The 27,847-nt window shown below is 45.8% G+C and overlaps 1 protein-coding gene and 1 long non-coding RNA gene across 2 annotated transcripts in view; one reads left to right on the forward strand and one right to left on the reverse strand.

Annotated features, from left to right (window-relative positions):
* DNAAF5 (dynein axonemal assembly factor 5) overlaps positions 1 to 20,469 on the reverse strand; it is a 39,222-nt gene extending 18,753 nt beyond the window's left edge. The window contains exons 1-6 of the mRNA XM_037506747.2: positions 19,842 to 20,469; positions 17,765 to 17,949; positions 12,974 to 13,098; positions 12,423 to 12,541; positions 3,780 to 4,012; positions 2,385 to 2,597 (exon numbers count right to left, since the gene is read on the reverse strand). Coding sequence (XP_037362644.1) covers positions 2,385 to 2,597; positions 3,780 to 4,012; positions 12,423 to 12,541; positions 12,974 to 13,098; positions 17,765 to 17,949; positions 19,842 to 20,469 — 1,503 coding nt within the window. The remainder of the gene's footprint in view (positions 1 to 2,384; positions 2,598 to 3,779; positions 4,013 to 12,422; positions 12,542 to 12,973; positions 13,099 to 17,764; positions 17,950 to 19,841) is intronic.
* A 281-nt stretch (positions 20,470 to 20,750) lies between these two features.
* Positions 20,751 to 26,805, forward strand: LOC129145512 (uncharacterized). The gene is made up of 3 exons (XR_008551193.1): positions 20,751 to 21,428; positions 22,742 to 22,928; positions 26,256 to 26,805. It is a non-coding gene; the product is annotated as an uncharacterized LOC129145512 (long non-coding RNA).
* The last annotated feature ends 1,042 nt before the right edge of the window (positions 26,806 to 27,847 follow it).

Genomic DNA, 27,847 nt, shown 5'->3' on the forward strand with positions numbered 1-27,847 from the left:
CTCTGAGGAAATGAGGTCTTATCATAAATATATGGGTTTCTCTATATTGAACCAGAGAATTCTCAACATCTACCGACACAGAATGAAATAGAAAAAAAAAAAGTAGTAAATGCTACTCAATAGTTTTTTGCTCCTGAAACAATGTTATCTCAGATTGCAAAGCCTTTACCAGAGAAAGTGCTAGAGGCTCTTAGTTTCAGAAACAGTTAAACAGGAAAAACTGAGCTATCCTTGAGTCATCTAACAGTTTCCTTGTTTCATTACCTGTCACTGAACAGACATATTTCACAGAGGAGGATCAGGTTCCCCACAGCTAAGCTCCAGGTGTGGCACTGTCCAGACACCTGGGAAAGTACCTTCCACTATGATCAGATCCTCCTCCCTCTCCCCCCATCCCCACACCCACATAACAAAGGTGCTTCAGGGCTCAGAAAACATCCCCATGGACTTTTTTTTTTAATATTTATTTATGCATACAAGAACTGGGGTGCAGGCCAGAGATGGGGGGGAGTGGTGAGAGTATTCACCAGAGACAGAGTGGGGAGCAGAACCGGCAGACTGACTGAAATACACTGCTGAGGGGAGCAGTGGGAGAGACAGGAGAGGTCTGCTGCACCACGTGGGTCAGCTCCCTGGAAAAGAAATTGAACTCATGCTTCAGTGGTTGCGGATAGCTTCAGAGTGCTGTGCTTAACCCCATGCGCCACCAGGGAAGCCCCCTACGGACTTCTTTAACATGAGAGTTTTAAAATTTTGAATTTGTCCTCGAAAGACACTTGTGGCCTATTCTTACAGTTATAAAGCATAACCTAAAGCACATGACACTAACTGGGCGTGTGACACACCCCACCATGGGGAGAAGATGTGAATCTGTCAGAAAGGTGCAGAATGTGTGTCAGGTTTTTATGACTGGATCACTGGTTGGACCAAGGGCTGGAACATGTGCAAATGAGGATGAGGGATGGCTCCATAGAGACACCTATGTGGGATTCGATATTGCATAAAAAACTGTCTCTTTAAAAGATCATCAAGGAAATTTTCCCACATGAAAATTAGTAGATGAGGCAGTAAACAATATGAACTTGAAGGATTAGGGGTGAAAGTTTTCAATAACCAACACAAAGATAAGAATGAGATTTTCTTTGTTTGCTATAAGGTGTCTAATATGTGTACCATGTACCTATACAAACTTTGAGTTATACTCTTCTAGATATGCTTCTGGCATGCATATCTGTCTAGAACAATCAAAATCGTTCTCAGAGAACTTGTGAGTAAACATACCTCACTTACATAGATTTAATGATTATGTTAAATATGGATTTTGGAAAAAGTTGAAATGTGGTTGAAAACACCAAGAACAGAAGAGACAGCCAATCAACATGCCTGTTCCTGGACTTCGGCTCTATTCCTCCCCCTCTGTACTATAAAAACTGCCTTAGAGGTTTACTGAAATGCTGGAGAAAGGTGGTGACAAAGGACGGACACCAGCTGAAAGCAGAGGGCACTGGTGCTTGGTCAGGCCCTGAGTCATAGCTGGTCCTTTCCTCTGCCCAGCTTTATGGCCATAATGGCTGCTGCAAAGTATCAAGTCTTGCAAAGTGCAAAGACTCACAGGTTTTAAGCCTATCACAGCCAAACAAAAACAGGTATTTTTTTCTGCAACAGAAAACAATGATAAATTATTCCAAATGATTAAACCTAACTACTTAGATTGTTTCAGCTTCAGATGTTATACACTTACTGCTCAATTAAAATAAATTTGTAATAGCTAAGCAAAGACTCCAGTAAGAGTTTGCTAAATCATCAAGCAAACTAAAGCTTATTTTAGGCACAAAACAAATGATGCGGATGAAGAATGAACTTGTGGCAATACCACAGATGTGTACCTGTAATAAGTACAGCTGACTGATGAGTGGGCTGGGGGGCCTTCATCTTCATCTCAAGGGAGCAGGAGAAGTGGACCCCGCCACAGCGGCAGACCGTGCAACTTCTCCAACAGAACTTTCCTTGAGAATGGGTGTGCTCTATGCTGCTAAGTCCAACAGAGCAGCTACTGGCCACACGTTGCTGTTTGGGTCTAACAGGACCAGTGAGATTGAGGATCTGCATTTTAAATTGATTTAACTTTAATTTAAATAACAACCATTAGAGCAGACTGCAACAGGAAGCACATGAGTTCCAACAAGACTATGTCAGTGGCAGCATCTTGGCTGCCAATTGGTTGGGCATCTCTGTTGGCCTCTTGAAATGGATCCTATATTGGATTTACTCATAATTGTCAATACTTATATGCAGACAGCAACAGGCAGGGGACACGCCTACCTTTATAACACTGACAGGTTGATCACATTTCCCACCTTTTCCACCCTTCCCTATGGACTTACCTTCTCAGACCCTTGGCAGATATGAGTCTGGGTCAGTTCCATGGCAATGACCTTTAGGTGTGGCTGGAGGGCTTCCCTCGGGCAGCCTCGGATGACTGCAGCAAGGACCAGGAGGCTGGAGGAGGAGGGTGACTTTTTCAGCATTGACAAGATCAACTTCAGAAACACCTCTGGGCTGACAAATGTCCCGATGAACTCTGCGGATCTTGTGCACTGTAAGAGAAACTCAGGGTAAGGGCTGCCTGTATTCCTGTGTCTACCTCATGGGGTTTTCTGGCCCTGGCTGGCAGGACAAAGTCCCTTCTTGGCATGGGCTCAGGACTCACATGAAAAGCAGGAATGTCTTCTTGTGAGATCTTTCCCCCCATTTCCATAGGAGAAATCTGTGGCAGCGAGTGGGATATCTGACTCACAGGGATCTAAGTTCTTGGGGGTTCCTGCCTCGTACCCTTCGTCAGCAACCAGTGACCTAAGCTTACTGACAGTGGTTAAACACAAATGGTCTCCAGGCTATGGGACACTACTTGGCAATAAAAAGGATTGTTATGCTCACAGCAACTCTGGGAACTCAGGGCATAAGGGTGGGTAAAAAACTTAAATCCCCGAAGGTCGTACCATGTCATTCCTTTTACACAACATCTTCAAAATGACATGAGGATAGACTTGGAGAATTTCAATGGTGCCAGTAGGGATTCGGGGTGGAGTGGTAAGGTTTGGGGGTGATTATAGGAAGGGGAAGTCCAACAGCCCAAAGGAGGTGTCTGTGGAGGAGCAGTTATGGGTCTTGACTGCATCCACATAACATGTACCACACACGTGGCACTGCTGTCTGTCTCCAAGTTCTGACACTGCCTGGTGGTTATGTGAAATGTGACATGGGGGGACAATAGAGAACACAGGACCTCTCTGGGTCATCTTTGCACCTTCCTGTAAATCTATACTGATTTCAAAGTAAGAAAAAAAACCCAAAATTCAAAACTCAGGCACCTACATCTGGCCCCTTCCACCAGACTCCACTTGTTGGGGAGCTAGGCTCACTGATCTGGCAAGGTAAACTGCGGCTCCTCTGGGAGGCCATCTGGGAAGGGGTCTCCTCATCCCACCCCATTCAGTCTCAGCAGAGAGCAGGGCACATCGTGCACTGTCTGACAACAGAGACAGTTGACAATGCATGGCAAGGTAAGCCACCTAATACCCAGACTGGTGTGAGAGGAAATTCAGCCATGAGAGAAAAGCCCAGCTTACAGCCTGATCGAGACACTAGACTAACCTTGGCTGGGTTCTAATATGAATGACCTGCTGCCCAAGGCCACATCTGAGGCTACTAAGATGGGTGCAGGGACATGAAGGGAGACTGTGCTTGGCTGAGAAGAAGCATTAGAATGAGGCACTCACATTGCTGACCACAGCCTTCTCCTCATCGGTACAGGCATGCTGCAGGGTTCGGAGCAGGATCTCCAGGTGCTGTGTGATGTGGTCCTCGGCGTGCAGCAACAGCACGGCCAGCAGCTGAGCGGCCTTCACTCTGGTCCCCACCACCCAGTCAGTGATGTCATGACAGATGGCAGGAAGGATCTTCGAGAGGTTTCTGAAGATGAGCTCACGACAACCCAATGGCGGACGATTCTCTGAGGATTAAAAAGATCAACTATGAAACATAAAACTCATAAATAATCTCTTAATGATTCATATGGAAAGGAATTTATTATACATTTCGTATTTAAGGTACATCTATCTACAGGCTTTATTCTGAGATCTTAAAAATTCAAACCAGGGCCTCCCTGGTGGTGCAAGGGGTTAAACACCGCACTATGAAGCAATCTTCAGCCTCTGCAGCACAAGTTCTATCCCCAGCTGGCCAGGAAGCAACCCACATGTTGAGGCAGACCTCTCCTGTCTCGCCCGCTGCTCTCCTCAGCAGTGCATTTCAGTCAGTCTGCCTGTTCTGTTCCCCACTCTGTCGCTGCTGAACCCTCTCACCCCCCACACCTCTGGCCTGTACCCCAGTTCTTGCCTGCATAAATAAATAAATCTTAAAAAAAAATTCAAACCAGCTCTGATGTTGGTTTGATGAATAAGATGAAGCATCATTTACTTAAAAAATTTTTTTGCAATAACATTAAGTTGTATACGATGTAATAAACTACTCATACTTAAAATGTACAATTTGATAAGTTGACATATGGATACATTTGCAAAACCATCACTGCAATCAAGATAATAAATACATGGGCCTCCCCGGTAGCGCAGCGGTTGAGCGCTGGGTTGCGAAGCTGCCCGCAGCCTCTTCAGCACTGGTTCGATCCCCAGCTGCTCCCCGGCCACTGGAGGAGGGTCCCACATGGTGCGCAGACCTCTCCTGCCGCCCGTTACTCCCCTCAGCAGTGTACTTCGGTCCTTCTGCCTGCTCTGCTCCCCGCTCTGGCTCTGGTGAATTCTCTCACCCTCCCGCGCTTCTGACTGTACCCAGTGCTTGTATAAATAAATAAATAAATAAATAAATAAATAAATAAATAAATAAATCTTAAAAAAAAAAAAAAAAGATAATAAATACATCCATCACCCAAGTTTCCTGTGTTTATTGCAATGCCTCCCCTCACCCCCAGGCAACCATGGGTCTGCTGTCATTATGGATGAACTGCATTTTCTAGAATTTTCTGTAAGTGGAACTGTACAGTATTGTCTTTCTTGTCTGACTTCTTTCACTCTACAAAATCATTTTGAGATCCATCCAGCCATTCATTCCTTTTTATTGCTGTGCAGTGTTTCACTGCATGGAGAGAATACCATTTGTCCATTCACCTGTTGTTAGACATCTAAGTTGTTTCCAGAATTGGGCTGTTACAAATAATATAAAATGGACACATGCTCTTCTCTCCTGGGCTGGTACCTAAAGGGGAATAGCTAGAACAGTGACCTGTTTTCTGTGTGTAGAGTTCTGTCTTTTCTAGAAATGTCCTAAATAAGCTTCTTTCACTAAATTTGATGTTTTTGAGATTTATTTATGTTGCATGTGTATCAGAACTTCATTCCTTTACATGGCTGAATAACATTCCATTCTATGACCCTTACACCATTTGTTTATCTAGTCATCAGCTGATAGATAGGGGCTGGATCCAGTGTGGAGATGTTATGAATGTGCATGTATGAATCTGTCTGTGGAGTACATGTATCCACTGGTGGGCTGGCTACATCTCTAATATTTCAAGAAATCGCCAAACTGTTTTCTATAGTGGCTCCACCATTTTGCCTTTCCACCAGCAATACAAAAGCACTCCAGTTTCTCCACATCCAAATTCTTTTCCAGATTCAATTATTTTTGATTCACCAAATGCCGAGAATGGAAAGTCTGAGAAAGCGTCTGACATCAGAGCAATAAGCAATGATTAACTTAAGTCCAGAGTCCAAACCACTGGTCAGGTGCCAGAGAGCTCAGCCATCACCTATTAATCTTTTTGAAAACAGTTGCAGTACCTTAGTACTAGAAAGACAATTTAAATGGCTATGGTGAAAAAAGAGTAGAAAGGCAAACTGTGTTTTGGTTCAAATTTTATAGAACACACAAACAAAGACTTACTTAATACAAAACATGAAATTTAAGTATTTATTTTCATAACTGAAGCAAAATTAAATATAATGGGAATGAGGAATTGCTTAACTTTGCTAAAAATCAGTTGGTAAGTTGTAGAAGCAAAGTGAGGAAGCAAAGTGATAACCCCAGGCAAGGAAGAAGGGATGTATAATAAAGGGATGTCCTTTGTAAAAAGCGGGACTTGGGAAGGAGTTGGGTGAGGATGAGGATCAGGACCCTGCAGTGATGTCAGGGACACGGTTTCTGTATCAGCAAGGTGGTCTCACTTGGGGTCATGGCTTAGAGGAGGAGCTTTGTCTCGCCTGTGGTCAATGCTGATTCTCACACCAAGGCTAGCAGTACTAAGGCTGACTGATCTCCAGGCGAGAGTACTACCTCAGTAATCAAACCAACAAGGGACTCATGGCTGACATTTTCAACTATTGTGGGAACATATGGATACACTTGGTGTGCAGGGTGCTGCCCTCTGCTCTGGATTAGACATTAAACAGTAACTTACTCTTCACCACTAAACTTCTCCAGGAAGAAAGACTAGAATACTTAAAAAAAAAGCCTGGCACAGATTCAAGTAACTTTGCTGTGAAGAAACTACCTTTTGATCATGTTCTTGTCTACAAGTGAAGGTGATGCCAAAGAGTAGGACCAGCTACCTGTCTAGCTCACACCTAGGACAGAGCACTTAAGGTGGGCAGATGGAGGGGAATCTCACTGAGTGCTTGCCTACCTCTTCATGACCTCAAAACCTGTGTACTTTGCTTGCTTGACAACCTCACGAGGCTCTGGCACTGAGTAGCTGCAATGTGTGCCGTGCCTGGTGTGCACATATGTCTTACACACGTCTCACACACACATAGAGGCACAGAGGAAGTGCTAACATCTGTTTTTTGCCTGGTACTCTGGTGTAGGCAGGTGAGGCTCCTGTCAAGATTCTAGGGTGACTCCCCTATTTGTAATTTTCCACCTCATTTTTACTGCTACCTTACACTTTCTAATCCAAAAGTCAATTTTTCAAACACCCGATGTGTGGGTACCTGCGCTTCTGCACGGGGTCTGCATGTGCCTCACTCAAGGGATCGCTGAGAGCACAGGCAAACAGCAAGCAGATAAGGAGTAGCCTAAGAGCTCAGCTGGGGCTTGGTCCTGAAACAGGCAAGGTGCCTCCTGCCTGGGCTTCTTTCTTTTTAAACACTAGTCTCCCTGCTCTGAAGTCAAGGAGTGGTCAGCAGAAAAGCCAGACAAAGGGTGGTCCCAAGTACATGGAATGTTAAATCAGCCTGATTTTTGCACAATTAGACTAAGAGTCACTTAACTGCAAGTAGAAAACTAGTTCATTGACTTCTCAATGTGTTCACCCAAGTGTGGGGGCAAGTCTATTCACTCTGGGTGTTTATAAAGCATCACCACCAGAAAGGCTGACACTCCGTGTTCCTCACAGTTTGGGCTGTTCACAAAGGCAGAGTGATAAGAAGTGACTAGAGGCTGGTCTTCTTGCAGAAATTGAGACCCCCTCAGTGCAGGGGACTTAGAGGTCAGTGAGAAGGAAGTGGGGGAAGGTCACTAAGGAATACCACACTCCTGGAATGTGAGGATTCAGTTAGTTCAGGTCCCAACTTGCCAACTATGGACAAGGCCCTTTTCCTCTGGGCGCAGCAGGCCTTCATCTGTGGCAGAACCAGGCCTTCTGTCCCTGTAATTGTGGTGCATGTTCTCCATCCCCAGCCAGATAATGAGAAGTGCTCCCACCTCAGCACTCAGAGGCACTTAGGGGAAGGCCCTGCCTCTAGGCACCTTCTCTCTGTCCACAGTTTTCTCTGCACAATGTATCACTTCTGACAACATTCATTCAAGTCTGCCAATTCCAAACACTCTGATGAAACACAAGCAAAGCAGAGCAAGCTGAGCGCTCAGGGAGAACATGAAAACACAGAGGGCATTATCCAGAGAAGTTACATGACAGTGGCATGGATTCAAAGGAAACTCTACTTATTTCTAAAATAGGTGGGAAAAAAAAAGCCACCTCTATTACCTTATGTTGAAAGATCTAGGAGAGCCCTTCACCACATGAAGAGGTGCCTCCCTTCTCACTCAAACATCACCAAGGAAAACAACTTTAACAGAAAATGAATCTCAAAGCAGAAAAGACCAAGAGCCTGCTGTCACCACCAAGCTTGTTGCTGGCGGTTTGCAGTGCGACTGGCAGACACAGGTCATGCAGGAACTTGCATTACTCTGAAAGAGAGCACTTAGTTCAGGTGAAAAACTTAATTCAGGATGAGAAATGAGATCCTTCCAACCTCCCCATACATGGCTTCATTTTAAAAGTGAAGATTTATTTCAGTGCTGTAATAGGAACCTTACTTTGTGATGCAAAGCTGACGATTGTGCAGTGTATATGCTTCTACGCTAGGCATTCCTGGTCTTCTTAGGACAGGGGGAAATCCAGGAGTGACTTACCTGAATTCTTATTTGGTGAGGCATTATGCCTGAACAGTGTCAATGGCTGTCAATTGTGAATCTTTGCAAATCCTGTCCACATACTCAGATCTGTGATTTAGGTATACAATTAAAGTCCAAGTCTTACAGAGGATACATTCTAAGAGGAACAATGAGGAGTAAACTCCTGTGTGAATGCTGCTGGAAGGTGCTCACAGCCAACTCAATGGCAGAAGGTGGACCTTTCCAGATTCCACCCCTGAGCAGGGGCCAATGGGAAAAAGGGGCAAAACTGGGGCTTTGGCAGTGAAACCACTGTGAGAAAGGATGTCTGTGGAAGAGCTGCTGGATTGCTACATGTGGCTTCAGCTTGGACCTTGGTATCTGCTTGGCAGATGCTTTCTGGCCACATATCAGCCTATAAATACACTTTCTCTCTCTCAGCTCTCTCCTTTCTTACTCTGTGTGTAAATAAATCCTATTACTGTTGTTTCTCACCAAGTGTCTGCTTAGGGGTTGTGTCCTGCAGTTCCTAAGTATGCAAGTGAAGACCCACTAACTAGATCAAACTGGTTTCCCCCAGTTTGTTCCCTTTCAACACCACCCACTTATTCATCTGAGACTTGTTGAGCAGATCTGTACCTGGAACACCTGTTCCAGGTGCTGGATGGAGACACAGACAATTTTGTCCTCTTGGGGCCAGAAATAATGTAAATAAACACTGGACCCAGAGCACCATGATGCCAGCAGAAGTAAGTTGCAGGGAGAAGGGAGGCTGTGATTCTGAGTGCTAAAGCAGGAACTGAACCCCTTGATAAAGAGGAGCACAACATACACATATAGAGAATTCTACAAACTCCTTAAGAAAACAGACAACCCAACTTAAAATATGGGTAAAAGATCTGAACAGACACTTAACCAAAGAAATGCAGGTAGGCACTGTGCTGGGTTCTTAGACCCAATTTCAACAGGTATGTGGGTGGTGAGGCTTCCCCCCACCAAGAAGCAATTCTTGGAATCCAGCAGGGTATCTGACAATTCAACTCAATCCTGACACTATCTGGAAATAGCTCAGATCCCCCAGGTTAAAGTCTCAGTCTCCCAAGACCACTTTCCATTTCAAACAATGGCTGCAAGTCCCAGACAAGCCCTTACTTCTGACCAAACAGAGATAGATTAGAAGCTCCCAGGTCACTCATCTCAGGTTCAATTAATTTGCTAGAGTGGCATGCAGTACTCAGGAAACCCGTTTACTCACTAGATCACTTATTCATTACAATGGTTACTATAGATGCGAATCAGCGGGCAGATGAAAGACACATAGGGCACGGAACTTTGTGCCCTCTCCAGGCTCATCGTTCTTCACCAAATTTTCATGTGTTCACCAACCCGGAAGCTCTCCCAAAGCCCCTTCTTGGGCTTTTATGGAGGCTTCATTACATAGGCATGCATGATTAAATCACTGGCTGTTGCCAATGTGACCTCTGCCTCAAGCCCCTCTCCCCTGAAAGTCTCACGTCTATTCCTGGGGCAACCAGCCTAACAAGAGATACCTTTTTGTCATTCGAAACACTTAGGAAATTCCAAGAGGAACTGTGAGACAGGAACTGTGGATGAAGATCAAGTAAGTATAAGAAATATATTTTGATCATCTGAATGACCAAATACATATTTCCTATAAATCACATCATCACAAGGACATGAAATCAACACATTAAAAGATGATCAGTATCGGGGCCTCCCAGGTGGTGCAGTGGTTGAGCGCTGGGCTGTGAAGCTGCCCACAGCCTCTGCAGCACTGGTTCGATCCCCGGCCACCGGGGAGGGTCCCACATGGTGCACAGACCTCTCCCGCCACACCCGCTGCTCCCCTCAGCAGTGTGCTTCGTCAGTTTGCCTGTTTTGCTCCCCTCTCTGGCTCTTGTGAATTCTCTCACCCTTCCGTGCTTCTGACTGTACCCAGTGCTTGTGTAAATAAATAAATAAATCTTAAAAAAAAAAAACCAAAAACCAAAAAGATGATCAGTATCATCTCTCACTAGGGATTACATATTAATACCTCCATTTGACAACACTATTCACCAACAGGGGGTTACAGATAGCAGCACCCCACAGCCCAGTGCCATCAGGGGAGTTGCCTCACTGGAGGCAGCATTCACAGCCACTCCTACAAGTTCAAGATGGCAGCAGCACCAGTATCCTACCCCCAGGCAGTTCTCTGAAAGAATGAGAATACACATCCACACCAACCTATGTGTCAATGCTGATAGCAGCCTTATTTGAAATCACCCCAAACTGGAAATGACAAGCCATGGGACGTCTACAGAAAGGAAGTAAGAGACATGCAGACACGGAGCCTAGGCTGCCGTGAGTGGAGAGACAACGAGGCTCCCTCCAGGTGAGTCATCCCTGAGTGGCATGGAGGCAGAGTACAGGGAGGGCCTGAAGCAGCAGCTACAAGGGAGGGGAGAGAGTCGGGGCATTTTGGGGTGAGGGGTGCTGGGTCTTAATTAGAGTGGTGGTCACATGACTGTGTGTCAGCACACCTGCAGCACTCCATGCAAAGGGCAAGTTCACTAAAAATTATGTTACAACTTAAAAGGTAGACTGTTCCCAAGGGCTGGGGACACGGGACACTCAGGATACAAGCGTGGGGGTTCTGGGAGTGTCCAGTAGGTCAATGTGCTCAGCAAAGGAGCAACAGCAAGGTGAGAGAAGACAAACATAATCTGCCATATGGAATGGTGGGGGGAAAAAAAAAGTTAAAGTTCAGATTTTAAAGAAAATAAGTAATGTCAAAAATCTAATGAAATCTGGCACTTATGCCACTAACTTTGTAATTCAATTTTAAATTTATTTTTCTTTCACTGAAGCACACCACATTCTCCAAGCCCCGAGGCTCTGTGCATAGTAGGCCCTCACTGCTCTCTCCTTGGTGACCACAAGGTCCAGGGCTTTCCAGTCACCGGCACCCAAGCCCTTTCATAGTGTGACCTGTAAGGACAGTTAGACCCTGAGTTAGCATCGGGAGGATTGGGCTTCACCCAGCAGTGCAGCTGGTGCATTCAGATTGAGGGTCCACAGACCCTGCATGGTGACCCCACAACAGTGAGATGCAAAGACCTACTGGAAACGGTCTCAGGTCTTGTGCAGTTAGGTGGAGATCCTGGATTGCCCACCTGCAGAGAATTATTGTCTCCTAATTATGATCAGAACCCAGCCGAAAGTGCCATAAACACATGCGCCCACCGTTCAGGAGGCCTAAGAGGTGGAAGAGTGAACGCTGGGAGCAGAGAAAAGAAAGCACTAAGAGCATAAAACCACCCTTCAGAATTCTACTTCCTTCATAAAAATACAATCATAAATGTCCTTTATGTCCAGGTTCTACATTTGTTATGTGTTCTCAAACTGACTTTACAAAATCAGGAAGAAAAAAATCTTGCTAGCAACTACTTTTATACCTTTTCCAAAATAGGTATGATTTCCTCTCAAGCCAGTGTGGGAGGTAAAGCTGCATAAGCAGAAATGTTGATCTCCCCCCTTCCCCCTGAAAAAGGCATCTGATTCATGGGTTCAACAAGGAAAGAGTTCCTCTGCTGGTCTCAAATCACACCAAATACAACTACAAGTACACGTCAGGAAGCCCACAGGCCTCTCTAGGAGAGGGCTGTTCCGGGACACCATGAGGGTGCGGCTGGATCTCCAGCAACACGAGACCCAAGGACACACATCTTCCACAGTCCGGGCACATTTGGGCGTGGGCATTTCTTCTTGCAGGTCTTTCCGCTCATGGGCTGGTCACAGCAGCGCTCTGAGTGGAGGGATGGCTCTCCAGTGTGAGGACAGCCCCTCCTCAGTCCTCTTCCAGATTAGCAGCTATCCTGGTCTCCATGGAGCTCAGGAGTTCTTCCCCCTGAGTGGTGACTCACTTGCAACCCCCCCCACCCCCCGCCATACACACACACACATATACACACACACAGCACTGTCCTAGGAGGGGTCCACACACTCACCTGGGAAAGGGTAGTGGGCTGGAGGGGGTGAGGCAAAGTCAAGCTTGTCCTTCAGGTCTTGCTCATTCTCCTGCTGCCACTGCAGGCCCACCTGCTCCCAGAGGCTTGTAGCCGAGCGCCTGTAGGACAACAAACACAGAGCACGGCTCAGGGAGGTCCTGCAGGTGCTTCCCATTCAGTCAGGATGTGGTACTGTCTCCCTGAGAGAAGGTACCAGAAGTCCTGGGGGGCTTTTGATCACTAAATGGTGATTGATTTCTATGCATGTGCCCAATCAAAGCATCAAAAATGCCAACATGACACTTTAAAAACCAAGGAGACTTTCAGATTGCTATGTGGTCTCACAGTACTGTCTGTGAGGGGTACAGGGTGGGCTTGTAGCGGAGACTTGGAAGCAAAGAGAAAAAACTACTGCTATAAGTGACAATTTAAGAAAAAGCAAGTCCTTGATACACCAGAAAACAAAGAAATCCCCTGGTGCATATGGAACCTTATAACCAGGCCACAGAGTGGCCTCCAAAGCTGAAAACACAAGGCCCTGCAGCACTTACGAAATCTCAGGTACATCGTCACTGAGACTGCTCAGCAGTAGTGGGATGAGCTTGTGGAAGAAGGAGTATCGGTCCCGAAGATTCAGCAGCCAGCCCCCCACCACAGAAGTCACTGCTTGTCGAACCTGCCGCAAAAGAAAACAGAACAGCTTCACATGGGCAAAGAAACACTAAAGGCATTGTCATGGAAACAAATAATGTTCCATAGCTCGGCTCTGCTACCTAGGGTCCCACAGCTGGACCCCTGGAGCTGTGTCCACTCTGTTCTAAAAAGGGAGCTTCTTGGTGGCTCTAGCATATCCTCTGGAAATGAATCAGACTCTTTGCTGGGGAAGGTGGGTCCCCAGGCTGCTGCCCTGAAGTATCTGTGTGTGAAGCTCACAGATGGGGGATGCCTTATGTCTAACTAAGTGGTTGGTTGGCAGAGGCCACAGTGGTCTGCGGGGCTGAGGATCAGCCCAGTACCTGTGAAGTCCCAGGAAACATCAGCACAAGTGCAGGATGGCAAGGGCCCATTTTGGACATAAGAGTAAAGAGGCAGCACTGGACTTCACATAACTTGCCATGGAGGACTCTGTGTCCAGCCTATTAACATGACTAGTATGATTGCAGGAGAATGAAGGGCTGACTTTGGAATCCCACCTCAATCAGCCCTGGAGTGGGATGGTGGAAAGCAGATCCCATTGGGAGAAATGAAAGACAAAAGTAATTGTGATAATGGAGAGCATTTGTTTTTGAAATATCAGATAATAAAAGTCATGGAAGGAAGATCTGGAAAAGTGTGTCACCAAAGAAAACACAGGATGTTGCCCTTGATGGCACCAAAGAGAAAGCAATCAACTGTGACTCCTCTACTTTCTGTGGAAGTGCTAGAGGCCTTGAAAGCCAGGCGTGATTAAGCTGTGTCCCAATTAGTTAAGAGCTATTGATACACAGTTATACTGTTTCCAGAGAGTTTTGGCTACATAGTTGTTGCACCAGCTTCATCTGCCCCACAGGGAGCCACTTGCTTCAAGGTCCTGACATCACCTGAAGGAAATTGAGAATGCTCAGGGTATGGGTACTGGCAGCTCACTTTCTGGAGCTACTGTTCTCTGCAGGCAGGTTCCTGGTTGGTGGGTCAGTGCCTGTCGCATGTGCCAAGCACTGCTGGTACTGACCCTGTCCACCCCTTTCTCCCTTGGCAGTCTGACTCTAATCCCCAGTTCTAGAAGGGGTCAATGGTGGAATAATCACTCCACGTAGGCTGGTCTCACTGAACTGAGGGGACAGATTCCATTTCCCAGATGGAGGAAGGTTCCCTATGTCTCTACATTAGCCCCCAAAGGCAATATTGCTGCAGCTCAGGGAGACAGTCTGAGGATGAAACCCAGGCAGCAGAGAAGCAGACACCTGGGCAGGTGCTGTGCACTTCAGGACACCCCCACAAAATATCCCACATCTGAGTCAGGCTTTTGTCACAGCCTCCAAAAGCCTGCAGGGACACCCTCATCCTGTCACCTTCAGGACACTTCCCTCATGAAAGCCCATCTTCTGCCCAGAGACATGGAATCTTAAAGTAAAGCCCTCTAATTCTCCCACCTTCCTTAGAATGAAAGCAGGGAGGGAGTGGCTCTTACCACTTCCATAAGTGACAGGAAACTTGAACCTTTCCATACAATTAGAAAGGGCGTCTTGACCTTCTTCAGTCTGGTTGCACACACATTAACAGAACAGACTGTATGGTGAGTCATACAAGCGGAATGTTAAGGCACATGAAAAAAATAATTTGGCATAAGCACATAAAAGCGACGGAAATGGAAATCAAAACCACAATGAGATACTGCCTCACACCCGCTAGGATGTTATAAACAAAGAGAAAGTAACAAGGGTTGTGAGAACATTGAGAAATTGGAACCCTCTACTGAGGGAAATGGTTTGGTAGTTCTTCAGTAAGTTCAACACTTAACCACACGGCCCAGCAATTCCACTCCTTGGTGTATGCCCAAAAATGTGAAAGCAGGGAGTTGAGCTGATACTTGTACACACATATTCACAACCTTACTCATGACTGTCAAAAGGTGGGAATAATCCAATTGTTCTACTGCCCCTACTTCTGTAGTCCAGTTTATTTCTATTCAATTTGGCAATGTTCTGGAGAAAGGAGAGCCCATCCACATACACCCAGCCCCATCCCAAGCCCCGGGACATCACTAATCTCTTCCCCATCTCTATGTTATTTCATGAATGTTGTATAAATGGAATCTTGCTATAGGTATCCTTTCTATGATTGCATTTCCTCACTCAGTATAACCTACTGCTGAATCAGTAGTTTGTTCCTTTTTATTTCTGAGATCAGCTTTTTCATTTCCACAATTGAAAAAATCCCTGTTGCCTGTTGTTAGTAATTTTTAGTTTGATTCCATTATTGTCAGAGCACATGTCCTGTATGACTTCAATTCTTTGACATTTGTTGAGGCTTGTTGTATGGCCCACGAAATACTCTATCTTGGAATATGTTCCATGTTGACTTTAACAGGATGTGTAGTCCGCTCTAGGTGGGTGGAGTGTCCCATAAATGAACAGGAGTCTGGTCTGCTGATGGTGTTCTCCTTGCTAAAGGTCTCTCTGGTTGTCCTGTAACTGCTAAGGGTAGAAGCTGAAGTCCTCAATTATAATTGTGGGTTTCTATCTTTCTCCTTTCAGTTCTAGTAGTTTTTGCATTATATATTTGAAAGACCATGGTTTGGGGCGTACATATTTGAGATTACTATATATCATTCTAATGAATTGATCCTCTTATTATTATGTCTCTTCCCTTTGAAATTTTCCTTAGAAAATTCCCTTGGAAATTTCCTTTGCAATTGTCCACTGGCAGATGAATGGATAAGCAAAATGTAGTCCATCCACAGACACACGGAATACCATTCAATCTTCAAAAGAAATGAAGCACTGAAACATTTGATGGCATAGATGAACCCCAAACACAGGCTCAATCAAAGAGGCCACACCACATTTGGTTCCACTTCTATGAAAAACCTAGTACCAACAAATTTCTAGAGGCTGAAAGATGAGAGGTTATCAGAAGTCGGGGAAGAGGAAGTAAGAGTTACTGCTTAATGATTATAGTTTCTGTTTGTGATGATAAAATATTTTGGATGGTAGTGATGGTTGCGTAACAATGTAAATGTACTTAATGCCTCTGAACTTGTACACTTAAAAATGGCAAAGCTGGTAAATGGCAAAGCTGGTAAAAAATGGCAAAGCTGGCTGCATATGTTTTGGTAAACCAATGTTCAATTAATAATGAAATATATCAAAAACATTGAGTTGAATACTTTTTAATGTGGTGACTCATATGGTATGTGAATTACATCTCAATTAAATTGCTTTAAAACATAACACAAAATAAACAAAGCAACATAGAGGAAACCTAGTGCATGTGCTCAGAAGGCGTTTGCTAGTGGTATAGGCCTGGCCGGGAGGCTGGCTCCATCTGGGCGACCTTGAGCACATTAAGTTGCCTTCAAGTCTCAGGGTAAGTGAAAGTACTGACAGGACAGGTTCCTGGGAGAACTGAAGGAGCTGGGGTGTGGACAGGCCAAGGGCTCCATGCATGTGGCTAACACTTTCCCCATCAGAACAGCAGGGGCCAGACCACCACACCCACAATGCTGCAGGTGTGAATGGCCTCAGGGCAGGGACATCTTCTAACCACTCTGGAGGACTCTGTCAGAGACCACTACTCCTCCTACCCTACCTGACCAAGAAGACTTGCTCCTCCTTCATCCCTTTCCTCCCTGTAGAAGAGAGCCCACTGCAAGTCCCTTCCCGTGTTAAGGTTTGTGAAGTTTTATAAGCCAACCATGAGCTCAGATCCACAACATGCCCTCCAAGCTGGCTTCTGCTTATAGAAGTCAGTAATCCATCTGTGCTCTGTCTGCCTCAGTGGGTCCCAAGGCCCACCAGAATGGATTATCCCACACAAACCCAACCCTGTTACATCTTCCTCCTCCCCCGGGGCCAGATCGACCTGCATGTGAAAGATGGGTCTGCAAACTGCAGAAAAGGCAGTGGAGATGTTTTCCAAAGAGGAGGTCCTCTTCCATATTTTCTGGAATTAAGGGTAACGACTATATCCAAACAACTCGGCTTTTCCCTCATTTCCTGAAGATGTGAGAGAGGAGTATCTTGTGATGCACTTGAGTCTGTGGCGATCATGGTGCTCTGTTTTTCTTGTTATAACAGCAAGGCAGGCTTGCAAGAATGAAACAATGGGACAAACTATCCCTACCTATTTTATGAGAAAACAAATTTTTCATAAGTCAACAAATTGTGTTTCAGGCCCAGAAGAGTGTTCACTGCCCTCTAGGTGATTTGTCATTGCTTGAACAGCAAAACAGCCATGAAAGAAGGGACAAAGCTGCCCTGGCTCATGGCTAAATGTACAATATTTAGTAGCAAGCTTGGTTTTGTTGCAATTCTAAACCCAAAATCATTACACCATTATTCAAGATGAAGCAACCAGTCAGACTCTACCAAATTGCATTTGTGTAATACTTTAACTCAACTCTATAAATACTGTGCAAAACCCCATCCCTAAGGAGACTGATTTAAGAGACTTCTAGTCTCCTGCCAAGGAAAAGTGATAAACTAGTTGTTTTTTCAAAAGCTGGTGGCATGGTTTTTGGTTTCTATGCTATTGGGTAGCAGGCTCACATTCAGAGCAGAAAGATGGAGGGACAATAAAAGAGTGAGTTAACAATGTCACATGGTAGAGAGAAGCCACCGCCAGAGGAGAAACTACCTTACCTGAGGGACGTCATCAAAGAGCCGCTGAGCAAAGTGAGAAAGCACATCATCCACAGACTTCCCGTTGCCAAATTGGATCACTGTGCCTGTGGCCTCGATGACAGCCACCCGAACCTTCCAGTGCTGATGGGATATGGTCTGCATCAGGGGGCTGATCAGAGACTCCGACTGCATGTGGAAGTGATCTGTGGGATGGGGAGGCCACCCATTACCAGGGGTCCTCCCTGGGGGTCCTCTCTTGGACCCTGTTCTTGGAGTCCCTGGGGGCCGAGCCAGCAACCTTTGTGCTTCTCTCTTCTGCCCACCCAAGGAATCAGAAACAGGAAGCACAGGGTTCAGGGTTGCCAAGCCTGGCTTTGTGCCCCAGCACTGGCAGAGCTCAGGATGAGTACAAATAGCACCTATAGGTCTTGGAGGACTTGAGGCAATAGGGACCAAAGGAAAAAGGCTGGGGACTTGGTAACACTGCAGCTAAACACAGGAGCTATAAGAAGGTCTGGAGCTGTTGACAGTAACACAGAGAGCCTGCAGGGAGGGACACTAACAAGCGAGAGAAATTGGCCCAGAGGTTGCTATGTAAGACCCCACATCCAGCAGTGTGGAATCAGGTACCCAGAAAGACTTCCGAAGCAGGGCATCATTGCTCTAGACTTAGTCTCCACTTCCTATTTGTAAGGTCCTCATAGAAAGTCTGAACAAGGGTCTTCATGACAGCGAAGCTCAATAGCTAGTTTTGGAGCTCTGGCTCAGGTCTGCTAGTGCCTGGGACATAACTGCATGGCTATTTCAACTCACTTTAAGTGAGTTCTTTTACCTCTCAGGTCTCCTCAGATCAAGATAGATCTTGATCTACTACCTGGTGTGATACGGAACTTCAGGAGAGGTCCCTCACCTGGGAGTGGGCAGGGAGAATGAATGATGTTGGATAAGCTGATGCTTCAGTAGAAGAAACAGTTGACTCAACAGTCAGTGAGCACCCACTAGGTGGTAGGCTCCATGCTATATGTGTGGGTTATACGGAGGCACAGTCATGCTCTTCCAGAATTCAGTCTTGTGAGGGGACACACAAAGGCTGGAAGGCACATGAAAGACTCCATCTGGCTGATGCATAGACCAGGCAGAGAGGTGGTTAAGGTGGATAAGAAGTGCATTAAAAGCTTGTAATTTCACATAGCTTTTTTCAACCCTAGCCTCTTTTCTAAGCTCTGCCAGAGCTTGCACTATCTAAATCCAAACTCAACCCAAAATGGAATGACCCCAAATGGAAACCTCAACATTATCCTAAGACCTGTATTGCCCTCCCCCCAAACTTTCGCCTCCCTCCTCTCTCACCCAGTACAACAGGAAATCCTGCCAGCTCTACCTTAACATAACTAACCATTCATTTCCCTCCATCTCTATTAGAAACCCAACCCCCAAGTCTAACCCAGCATCATCTAAACACGGATGTTATGAGTCCCTCCTGGTTTCCTCATTTCCACTCTTGCCACCTCTGTAATCTGTTCTCTACAGAGCACCAGAAGGATCTTTAAAAACCTGAAGATGAGCCTATCACTGCCCTTAACACCTTCTACTGCCTTCCAGTTGCATTTAATGCTAAACGTATGCCTCCACCAGGACTTGTTCCTGGATCCACTTCTACCCCCCTCAGATTTGCAAAGCTTATTCCTCAAAGGGAACTCTCCAGCGACCACAAACCTTTAGCCATCTGAGACAGCAAAGAGGAGTAACTCGGGCAAGATTCTGCAGAAAATGCAACTTGGTCAGATCTGTTATTAAAATGGGGGAGAGTGGACTAAATGAATTCAAGAGAGTACAGGCCTCCTTCCACTTGGAGGACAGTGGTCTGAGAAAACCGGTGGATTCCGCAGAGAAATGGAGATGAAAAGAGGTGAAAAAGTTGGAGAGGTGTTTCTGAAAGTGTGTTCACCCTGGCGAAGGGCATTATCAGAACACCACCATGCCAGATCCACTTAGAAACACTTTCTGTGGGGTCTGCAGGGATCCAGGAAGCGACCATAGCCCCCAAGCCTTGGCTCCTCCACCCGCCTCTAGCCACTTCCCAGCACTAGATTACCTGGCGTGGCGCGCGCCAGACTGGCTGCGCACTCGCAACTCTCGCGGCGCACGGCGGCGAAGGGGTCCAGCAGCGTGCAGCGCAGCACACGCACTGCGTCGTCCAGGTGGGGTGCAAGCGCAGGGCCGCCCAGGCGCACAGCCAAGCCGAGCAGCTCCACGAGAGCCAGGCGCAGTTCCTCGCAAGGCTCTGGCGGCTGGCGACGCGTGGGCTCCGGCCCCGCTAGGCGAGCAGCGAGCGCCGGCACCAGACGCGGCAGGGCGTCGCGGGGCCGCGCGGCGCGGCTCAAGCCTAGGCTCAGCAGGTGAGCGGCCAGCGCGCGGCAGCCCTCAGCCGGGTCGGTCAGGCAGCGCAGCAGGCGCGGCAGCAGCAGGCGCGCCCACGGACCCTGGAAGGCGGCTGCCGCCGCGGCAGGGTCGGTTTCGGGCGCCTCGGGCCCCGCCGACTCCAGTGCGCGCTGTAGCGCCTCTAGTGCGCGCCGCCGGCTCAGCTTGCTGTCGGCCTCCAGCCCGGGCAGCAGGCGACTCAACGCACGGCTCAGCTCCGCCGCCTCGGCCGTCTCAGCCACTTCGGCTGGGCCGGGGGGCGCCGCGGATGCTGCGGCCTCAGCCGCCACCAGCGCCGCCATGTTCCCCGCGTTGCCCGTCGCTAGGGGAAACCGGCACTTTTACGACGCCGCGACGCGAATTACGGCTCGCCTTCCGGCCGGCTCGGAGTACAACTTTATTGGATCCTTGATGGGGGCGTCGGTTGGTTGACGCAACGGGGCGGGGCAAGTGGGCGGGGCGAAGTGCGCGTAAAAGGTGGGACGCCGCGGCGGGGCGGGAGGAGTTGCTTGCTCTCCTCGGGCGGGGTCGCGGGTAACTGTTCTTGCTAGAACGGAGGCGTTCTGGGAAGGTCCCGCGCGGGTTAGCCCCAGGCCCGGCCCCCTGAGGCCCCGGGCCGAAGGGATAGGAGAGGGGGTGGGTGACCCCTCTTTGCAGGCTCACGTCCCTGCGCTGCGACGTCATTCGAGCCGGTTCTGCGCACGAGGTCAGCACTGTGGTCCTGGCATACAGAGGTCTGTCCAGAACAGCTGACCCTGGGCCGTTAGCAGGGATGCGGGGCCTGCCCCAGAAAGGGACCCGGAAAAGCTACTCTTTAAAGCCTGTGGAAGGTTAGGCTAGACCACGAGTTGGATAGAACTCACTGTGCAACCGGGGTCCACTGTGCAATCGGGGTCCCCAAATATGGTCAATCGGGCAGTTCCTGTCTATGTCAGTGCACCCAATGAGTTTTCAAAACGTGAAATGTCCTTGGTTTTAGATATCAAACTTTATTTGTTTGGTGAAGTGGTGGTGGTAATAGACGATTGTTGTGTTTTATGAGTATACATGATAACCACCCCCTCCCATCCATTCTTCCCTTCAAGAGGCTCTCTAAAGCGCCTGGAATAGGACCACGTGCAAATGCTGGTTAGTCCCTGCTGTCATAAGGCTTACAGTCTCATGAGACGGGATAGGACTGTTAATGAAATGAATGTGTTATTAAGTGTACAGTTGCAACAGTCTTGAGGGAATGCATGGCAAAGGAACTGGATCTAGACAGGTAAGCTTCCCGAGGAAATGATGTTGCATGGAATGAGAATAATAAGTAACAGTTGATGAGGTGAGGGGCCTTCCTGGGGGTGCAAGGGCTTAAGACACAGAATTCTGAAGATATCTTCAGCCACTGCAGCATGAATTATATCCCCAGCCAGGGAGCTGACCCACATGGTGCAACAGACCTTTCCTGCCTCACCCACTGCTCCCCTCAGCAGTGTATTTCAGTACATCTGCCTGTTCTGCTCCCCACTCTGTCTCTCTGGTGAATCTTCTCCCCACCCTATCTCTGGCCTGCACCCCAACTCTTGTATGCATAAATAAATAAATCTTTAAAATAAAAACAGTTGATGAGATGAAATGAGGCACAAAAGGAGTAATAGCATTTGCAAAGGGCCTGTGACGAGAGTGATAAAGGTGGAATTGTGTCCCCTTAGAGTTCAGGTATTGAAGTCCTACCACCCCCCCCCAGGATCTCAGAATGTGACCTTATTTAGAGATAGCACCTTTACAGAGGTAATGTAGTCATTACCTACATCAGGGTGTCTCCTATCCAGTATGAGTGGTGTCCTTATAAAAGGGAAGTTTGGAGAGAGGGTACACGGGAGAACCGGTGTGAATATGAGGATGGCCGTCTGCAGCCCAAGGAGAGGCGTGGAGCATTCTAGCTCTGACAGCCTCAAAAGAAACCATCCTGCTAACAGTGTGATCTTGGATTTCAGGCCTCCAGAACTGTGAGAGAGTGAATTTCTGTTGTTTAATCTGCCCAGTCTGTGCTGCTTTGTTTAGGTAGCCAGAGGAAGCTAATACAGGGAGGGGCCGGATGCTGTTCCTGGTAACAAGACAAACTCTCTGTGGCTGCAGTCCAGGGAGCAAGGAGAAGAATGGGGGAAGTGGGTGGGGCCAGACTAGAGTGGGGGGCGGTATCTCTGAACAACAGGGACCAAGGAAGGATTTTAAGGTGGGAGAGCTGGCACCATTGGAGTTGCATTTTTAAAAGACAACTTTAGCTATTGTTGAAGAGCAGGTCAGAGTGAGTCATGGTGGAAAGTGGGTGAGGCCATTCTGAAGGCCAGGGCCATGGTCAAGATGAGAAATAATGAGCACTGAGATTAGGATAGTGCAACTTCCTGCTCTAGGAAAAGTTGGTGCAAACTCACTTTTTCCTCCTCCTACCCTCTCAATAAATTCTTTGCAAAGAGTTCAACAGGCAGCAGGGGAAAGACTGAGCTAGAAGGAAGAAGAGAGACTAGTTAGGGACCATGTGGGCCTTGGTAGTGTGGTAATTCCCTGCATTTTCATTTTCTCACATATTTCCAGAATAAATGTCAAGAGGCCTGCAACCCAAACTGCAGGTGGGATGTGGAGAGTGGCCAAGCTATTCTCTAATGCTTCTGCTTCAGTTACCCATTTTGTGGGGCCAGTTGATCTCCAGAGCCTTGAACTGACACTAACCTCACTCTTGAGTGCATGCCCTACATAACAGCCTGTGGAGTCACAAGAAAATGTAAGTTCCTGATATGATTTCCCCAGTGTCCCCTCCTGCCCACAGCTGACCCCTTAGATAAGACCCTTGTGAAGCTTATCAACCCCCCCCCCCTTTTGGTTTGAATTGACCCATCCAACTTTAGCCTGGGGACCCTAAACATTCACCCACAGATAAAGGCTTGTGTCTGGCCCTGTGTGCATTCTACCTACCCCTTCCTTGACCTCCCATGTGGGTACACATCCTGCAAGACTTATGAGTAGTAAGCATCTCTATTCCACTTCACCTGTGGTCTTCTGTTGAAACATCCAACAACTTGAGCGCTACTTAACAGTGTTAACAAAGTCATAACAGCATAGGCAAGAAACACTGCAAGATAAGTCACCTACCTCTGCTTAAAAGCATGAAAAAGAGGTGGCCCTACAGAGAACTAGGGGGGTACTCTGCCCCCACCCCACAGTCTGCCTACCACAAAAGCACAAGAGCCCTACAGGCCAACTTGGCCATGGCATGTGACTACTGTGGCACAGGTGGGTAGTCTTCCCTGCAGAGGCAGCATCAGGGGAACGCAGTATCTTCTGTCCTACCACCTCTGACTCAAGGAAATCCAGGACCAGGAGGTGCTGTCCTTTCCTGACCAAGTAGCAGTACTGACAACAGGCAGCACTCAGACATGCCTTATGACCCTTCAGGCAGCATGGACAGGGATTGAGTGACAGCCCCAGATGCACCAGGAGAGCAAAACAGACCAGGAGGGCCTCATGAGGCTAGGAAAGAAAAACTCACTGGAGCTACAGCCTGCAAAAGTAGGCTGGAACCAACATGCAAAAACCTAAACAGGGTAACTTCCTGCTAAAATGAAAGATTTAAATAACACTAGGTGTTTCTTACCCAGAATCCCCAGTATACATTCAAAAATCACTTGTCTGGAACCAGGAAAACCCTCATTTGAATGTGAAAAGATCACTGTCACAAATTCCAAGATGAATCAAATTTGGATTTATCTGGCAAGGATTTTAAAGCAATCATAAAGATGCTTTAAAATGTAAATTCTTTTGAAACTAATGGAAAAATAGAAAATCCAGCATAGAAATGGAAGTTATAAAAAGAACCAAGTGAAAATTTAAGAACCGAAAAATACAATAACCAAAATAACATCATGTTCGTCACTGTTCATCAACAGTAGAGGGGAAGTGACAGTAGAAAATCAGGGAACTCAAAGAGGAGTAGAACTTCTCAAAGCTACAGAGAGAAAATAGACAGAAAAAAGTGAACAGAACCTCAAAGGCCTAGGGGACAGCAGTTCAAGCCACCAGAGTCCCAGAACAAGGAAGAGAGTGGGACTGGAAAAATATTTAAAGGAATAATGGCTGAAGACTTCCTAAATTTGGTGAAAGACACAAATGTCCAGGTACAAAAAGCAAACCGAGCCCTAAATAGAAGAAGCTCTCTAAAAACCCACACCAAGACACTTAATGAAATTCCTCAAAACTAAAGACAGAGGGAAAACTATTAAAAATAAAAATAGCACAGTGCATTGCCTAGAGAGGAATACTAATTTAGATGACAGCAGACTTTTCATATAAAGTCAGAGACTGGAGGAATTTTTTTTTTTTTTTTGAGTATTGAAAGAAGAGAACTATCAACTGAATCCTCTCCCAGCAAAGTATCCTTTGGGGGTAGAGAAGGAAAAAAAATTCTCATGTGAAGGCAGACTCACAGTTTTGTTAACAGATTTACCCTTGAGTAATGGCTAAAGGACACTCTCTAAACAGAAAACTGTAACAGAATAAAGCTGCTACCTTCAGAAAGTTAGGAACAACACAAGTGTAAAAATAGAGGCAAATATAACTAACCATCTTTCTCCTCATGAGTATTTTTATTTTTTTAATTTTTTAAAAGAATTTATTTATTTATACAAGCAATGGGTACAGTCAGGAGTGCAGGAGGGTGAGAGAATTCACCAGAGCCAGAGCAGGGAACAGAACAGGCAGAAGGACCGAAGCACACTGCTGAGGGGAGCAGCGGGTGTGGCAGTAGAGGTCTGCACACCATGTGGGACCCTTGCCGGTGGCCAGGGATCGACCTGGCGTTGCAGAGGCTGCGGGCAGCTTAGCAGCCCATCGCTCAACCACTGTGCCACCAGGGAGGCCCACCTCATGAGTATTTTTAATCATATCTAATTAATGGTTGAAGCAAACATAACCCTGAGGTGGTACTCAGTGTGTATAGAGGAAATATTCATAATAATTGTTTTTGAAAAATGCGAAGAGGGGGGCCTCCCCTGGTGGTGCATGGTTGAGCGCTGGGCTGCGAAGCTGCCGGCAGCCTCTGCAGTGCTGGTTCGATCCCTGGCCACCGGCAAGGGTCCCACATGGTGTGCAGACCTCTACTGCCACGCCCGCTGCTCCCCTCAGCAGTGTACTTCATCAGTCTGCTTGCTCTGCTCTCCGCTTTGACTCTGGTAAATTCTCTCACCCTCCCGCACTTCTTGACTGTGCCCAGTGCTCGTATAAATAAATAAATCTTAAAAAAAAAAAAAAAAGAAAAATGAGAAGGGTACAAATCTTCTACACGGCATTGGATGAGGTAAAACATGGATACTAGTAGGCTGATAAGTTGCACATCTGGTGATGTCTAGAGTAGCCACTAAGAAAACTTAGTGATATACTCAAAAAAAAAACCCAAAAAACAATAGGTGGAATTCCAACAATAAGGCGTAAAAGAGGGAACAAGCAATAAAATGACAGACTTAAGCCCTAATAAATGTTAATGGCCTAAGCACAGCAATTTGAAGACAGACCGGTAAAGTGAATTTAAAAAGTAACCCAACTCTATGTTGCCTACTTTATGCTGAAGGTCACTTCAAATATAATGACATAGGTAGACTAAAAATTAATGGGGGGAAAGATATATCATTTAAACATTTCTTTTTATTTTTTTTAAGATTTATTTATTTATGCATACAAGAGCTGGGGCACAGACCAGAGATGCAGGGGGTAGGGGGCTGTGTGTGAAAGAATTCACCAGAGTGGGGAACAGAACAGGCAGACTGACTGAAATACATTGCTGAGGGGTAAACATTTCTTTTTAAAAGCAGAATGATTATATTAATATCAGAGCAAGTAGACAATTGCAAAGGAAATTTCCAAGGGAATTTTCTAAGGAAAATTTCAAAGGGAAGAGACATAATAATAAGAGGATCAATTCATTAGAATGATATATAGTAATCTCAAATATGTATGCCCCAGACCATGGTCTTTCAAATATATAATGCAAAAACTACTAGAACTGAAAGGAGAAAGATATAAACCCACAATTATAATTGACTTCAGCTTCTACCCTTAGCAGTTACAGGACAACCAGAGAGACCTTTAGCAAGGAGAACACCATCAACAGACCAGACTCCTGTTCATTTATGGAACACTCCACCCACCTAGAGCAGAATACATATCCTGTTAAAGTCAACATGGAACATATTCCAAGATAGAGTATTTCGTGGGCCATACAACAAGCCTCAACAAATGTCAAAGAATTGAAGTCATACAGGACATGTGCTCTGACAATAATGGAATCAAACTAAAAATTACTAACAACAGGCAACAGGGATTTTTTCAATTGTGGAAATGAAAAAGCTGATCTCAGAAATAAAAAGGAACAAACTACTGATTCAGCAGTAGGTTATACTGAGTGAGGAAATGCAATCATAGAAAGGATACCTATAGCAAGATTCCATTTATACAACATTCATGAAATAACATAGAGATGGGGAAGAGATTAGTGATGTCCCGGGGCTTGGGATGGGGCTGGGTGTATGTGGATGGGCTCTCCTTTCTCCAGAACATTGCCAAATTGAATAGAAATAAACTGGATTACAGAAGCAGGGGCAGTAGAACAGAAGGACCAATATATTAACATAAATGAAACATGCCTATAAAAGAGAGAAATGTTCTTAGAATGAGAAAAAAATTTAAAAGTAAGAATTATGGTGACAGAAGCAAAAAACCTAATACCTGGTTGATTGCTGTCCTAGAAAAAGAGGAAATAAAAATGGGGAGTGGGGGATATTTGAAGCAATAATGGAGACATGTTTTCCAGAGTTAAAGAAAAATGAAAGACCTTTAGATTAAAGGGCGCACCCAAATAGGCACACATCTTGACATTTTACAAAATTTAAAAATATCAAAGACAAACTTTAAAAAAGACAAATTTACACAAGTTTGTCAGAAAAAAAAGACTACCCTTAAAAGAACAATAGTCAAATTGATTTCAGACTTTTTTCTTTAATTCTACAAATACCTTTACAATCGCTTCTAGTTATCTAGGATAAAAAAATGCTAATTTTTTTCTCAATAGAAGAATACAGACAAATCCAAACACAATAAAAGAAAGGGAATAATAAAGGCTATAGCAAGAATTACTTAAATAGGAAAACAAACACACAATGAAGTGTAACAATATACCCATATATTTGTTCTTTTAAAAGGCTAATTGACAACCCCCTCTTAAGACTGACAAGGAAAAAAAAAAAACACACAAAATGCATAAGGAGTGAAAAAGCAGTACCACTACAGGTTCTTAACACACAAGATACTAAAAGAATGATATGAAGTGCTTTATGCCAACAAAGTTTCTGAAATAGAGAAATCCTAGGAAAAATAATTAAAACTTCCACAAGCAGAAATAGAAAGTCAGAAGGAGCTGATGCCTATTAAGGAAATTGAATTTCTCACTTAAAAACTTCCCACAATGATGTCTGTTGATGGATGACTTTACTGGCAAATACTAAAGAAATAACTCCAACCTTAAATAGAGATATTTCCCAACTTGTTTGATGAGGCCAGCATCATGTTCCTGGCCCCAAAAGATGACAAGGACACTACTGAAAGGAACATGAAAGGACCACTTCTTTCATTGAATGCAAATGCAAAAAAATCCTA

This window comes from Talpa occidentalis, unplaced genomic scaffold (genome assembly GCF_014898055.3).
Source record: "Talpa occidentalis isolate TD23 unplaced genomic scaffold, MPIMG_talOcc4v2.1 talOcc4.12, whole genome shotgun sequence".
Lineage (NCBI taxonomy): Eukaryota > Metazoa > Chordata > Mammalia > Eulipotyphla > Talpidae > Talpa > Talpa occidentalis.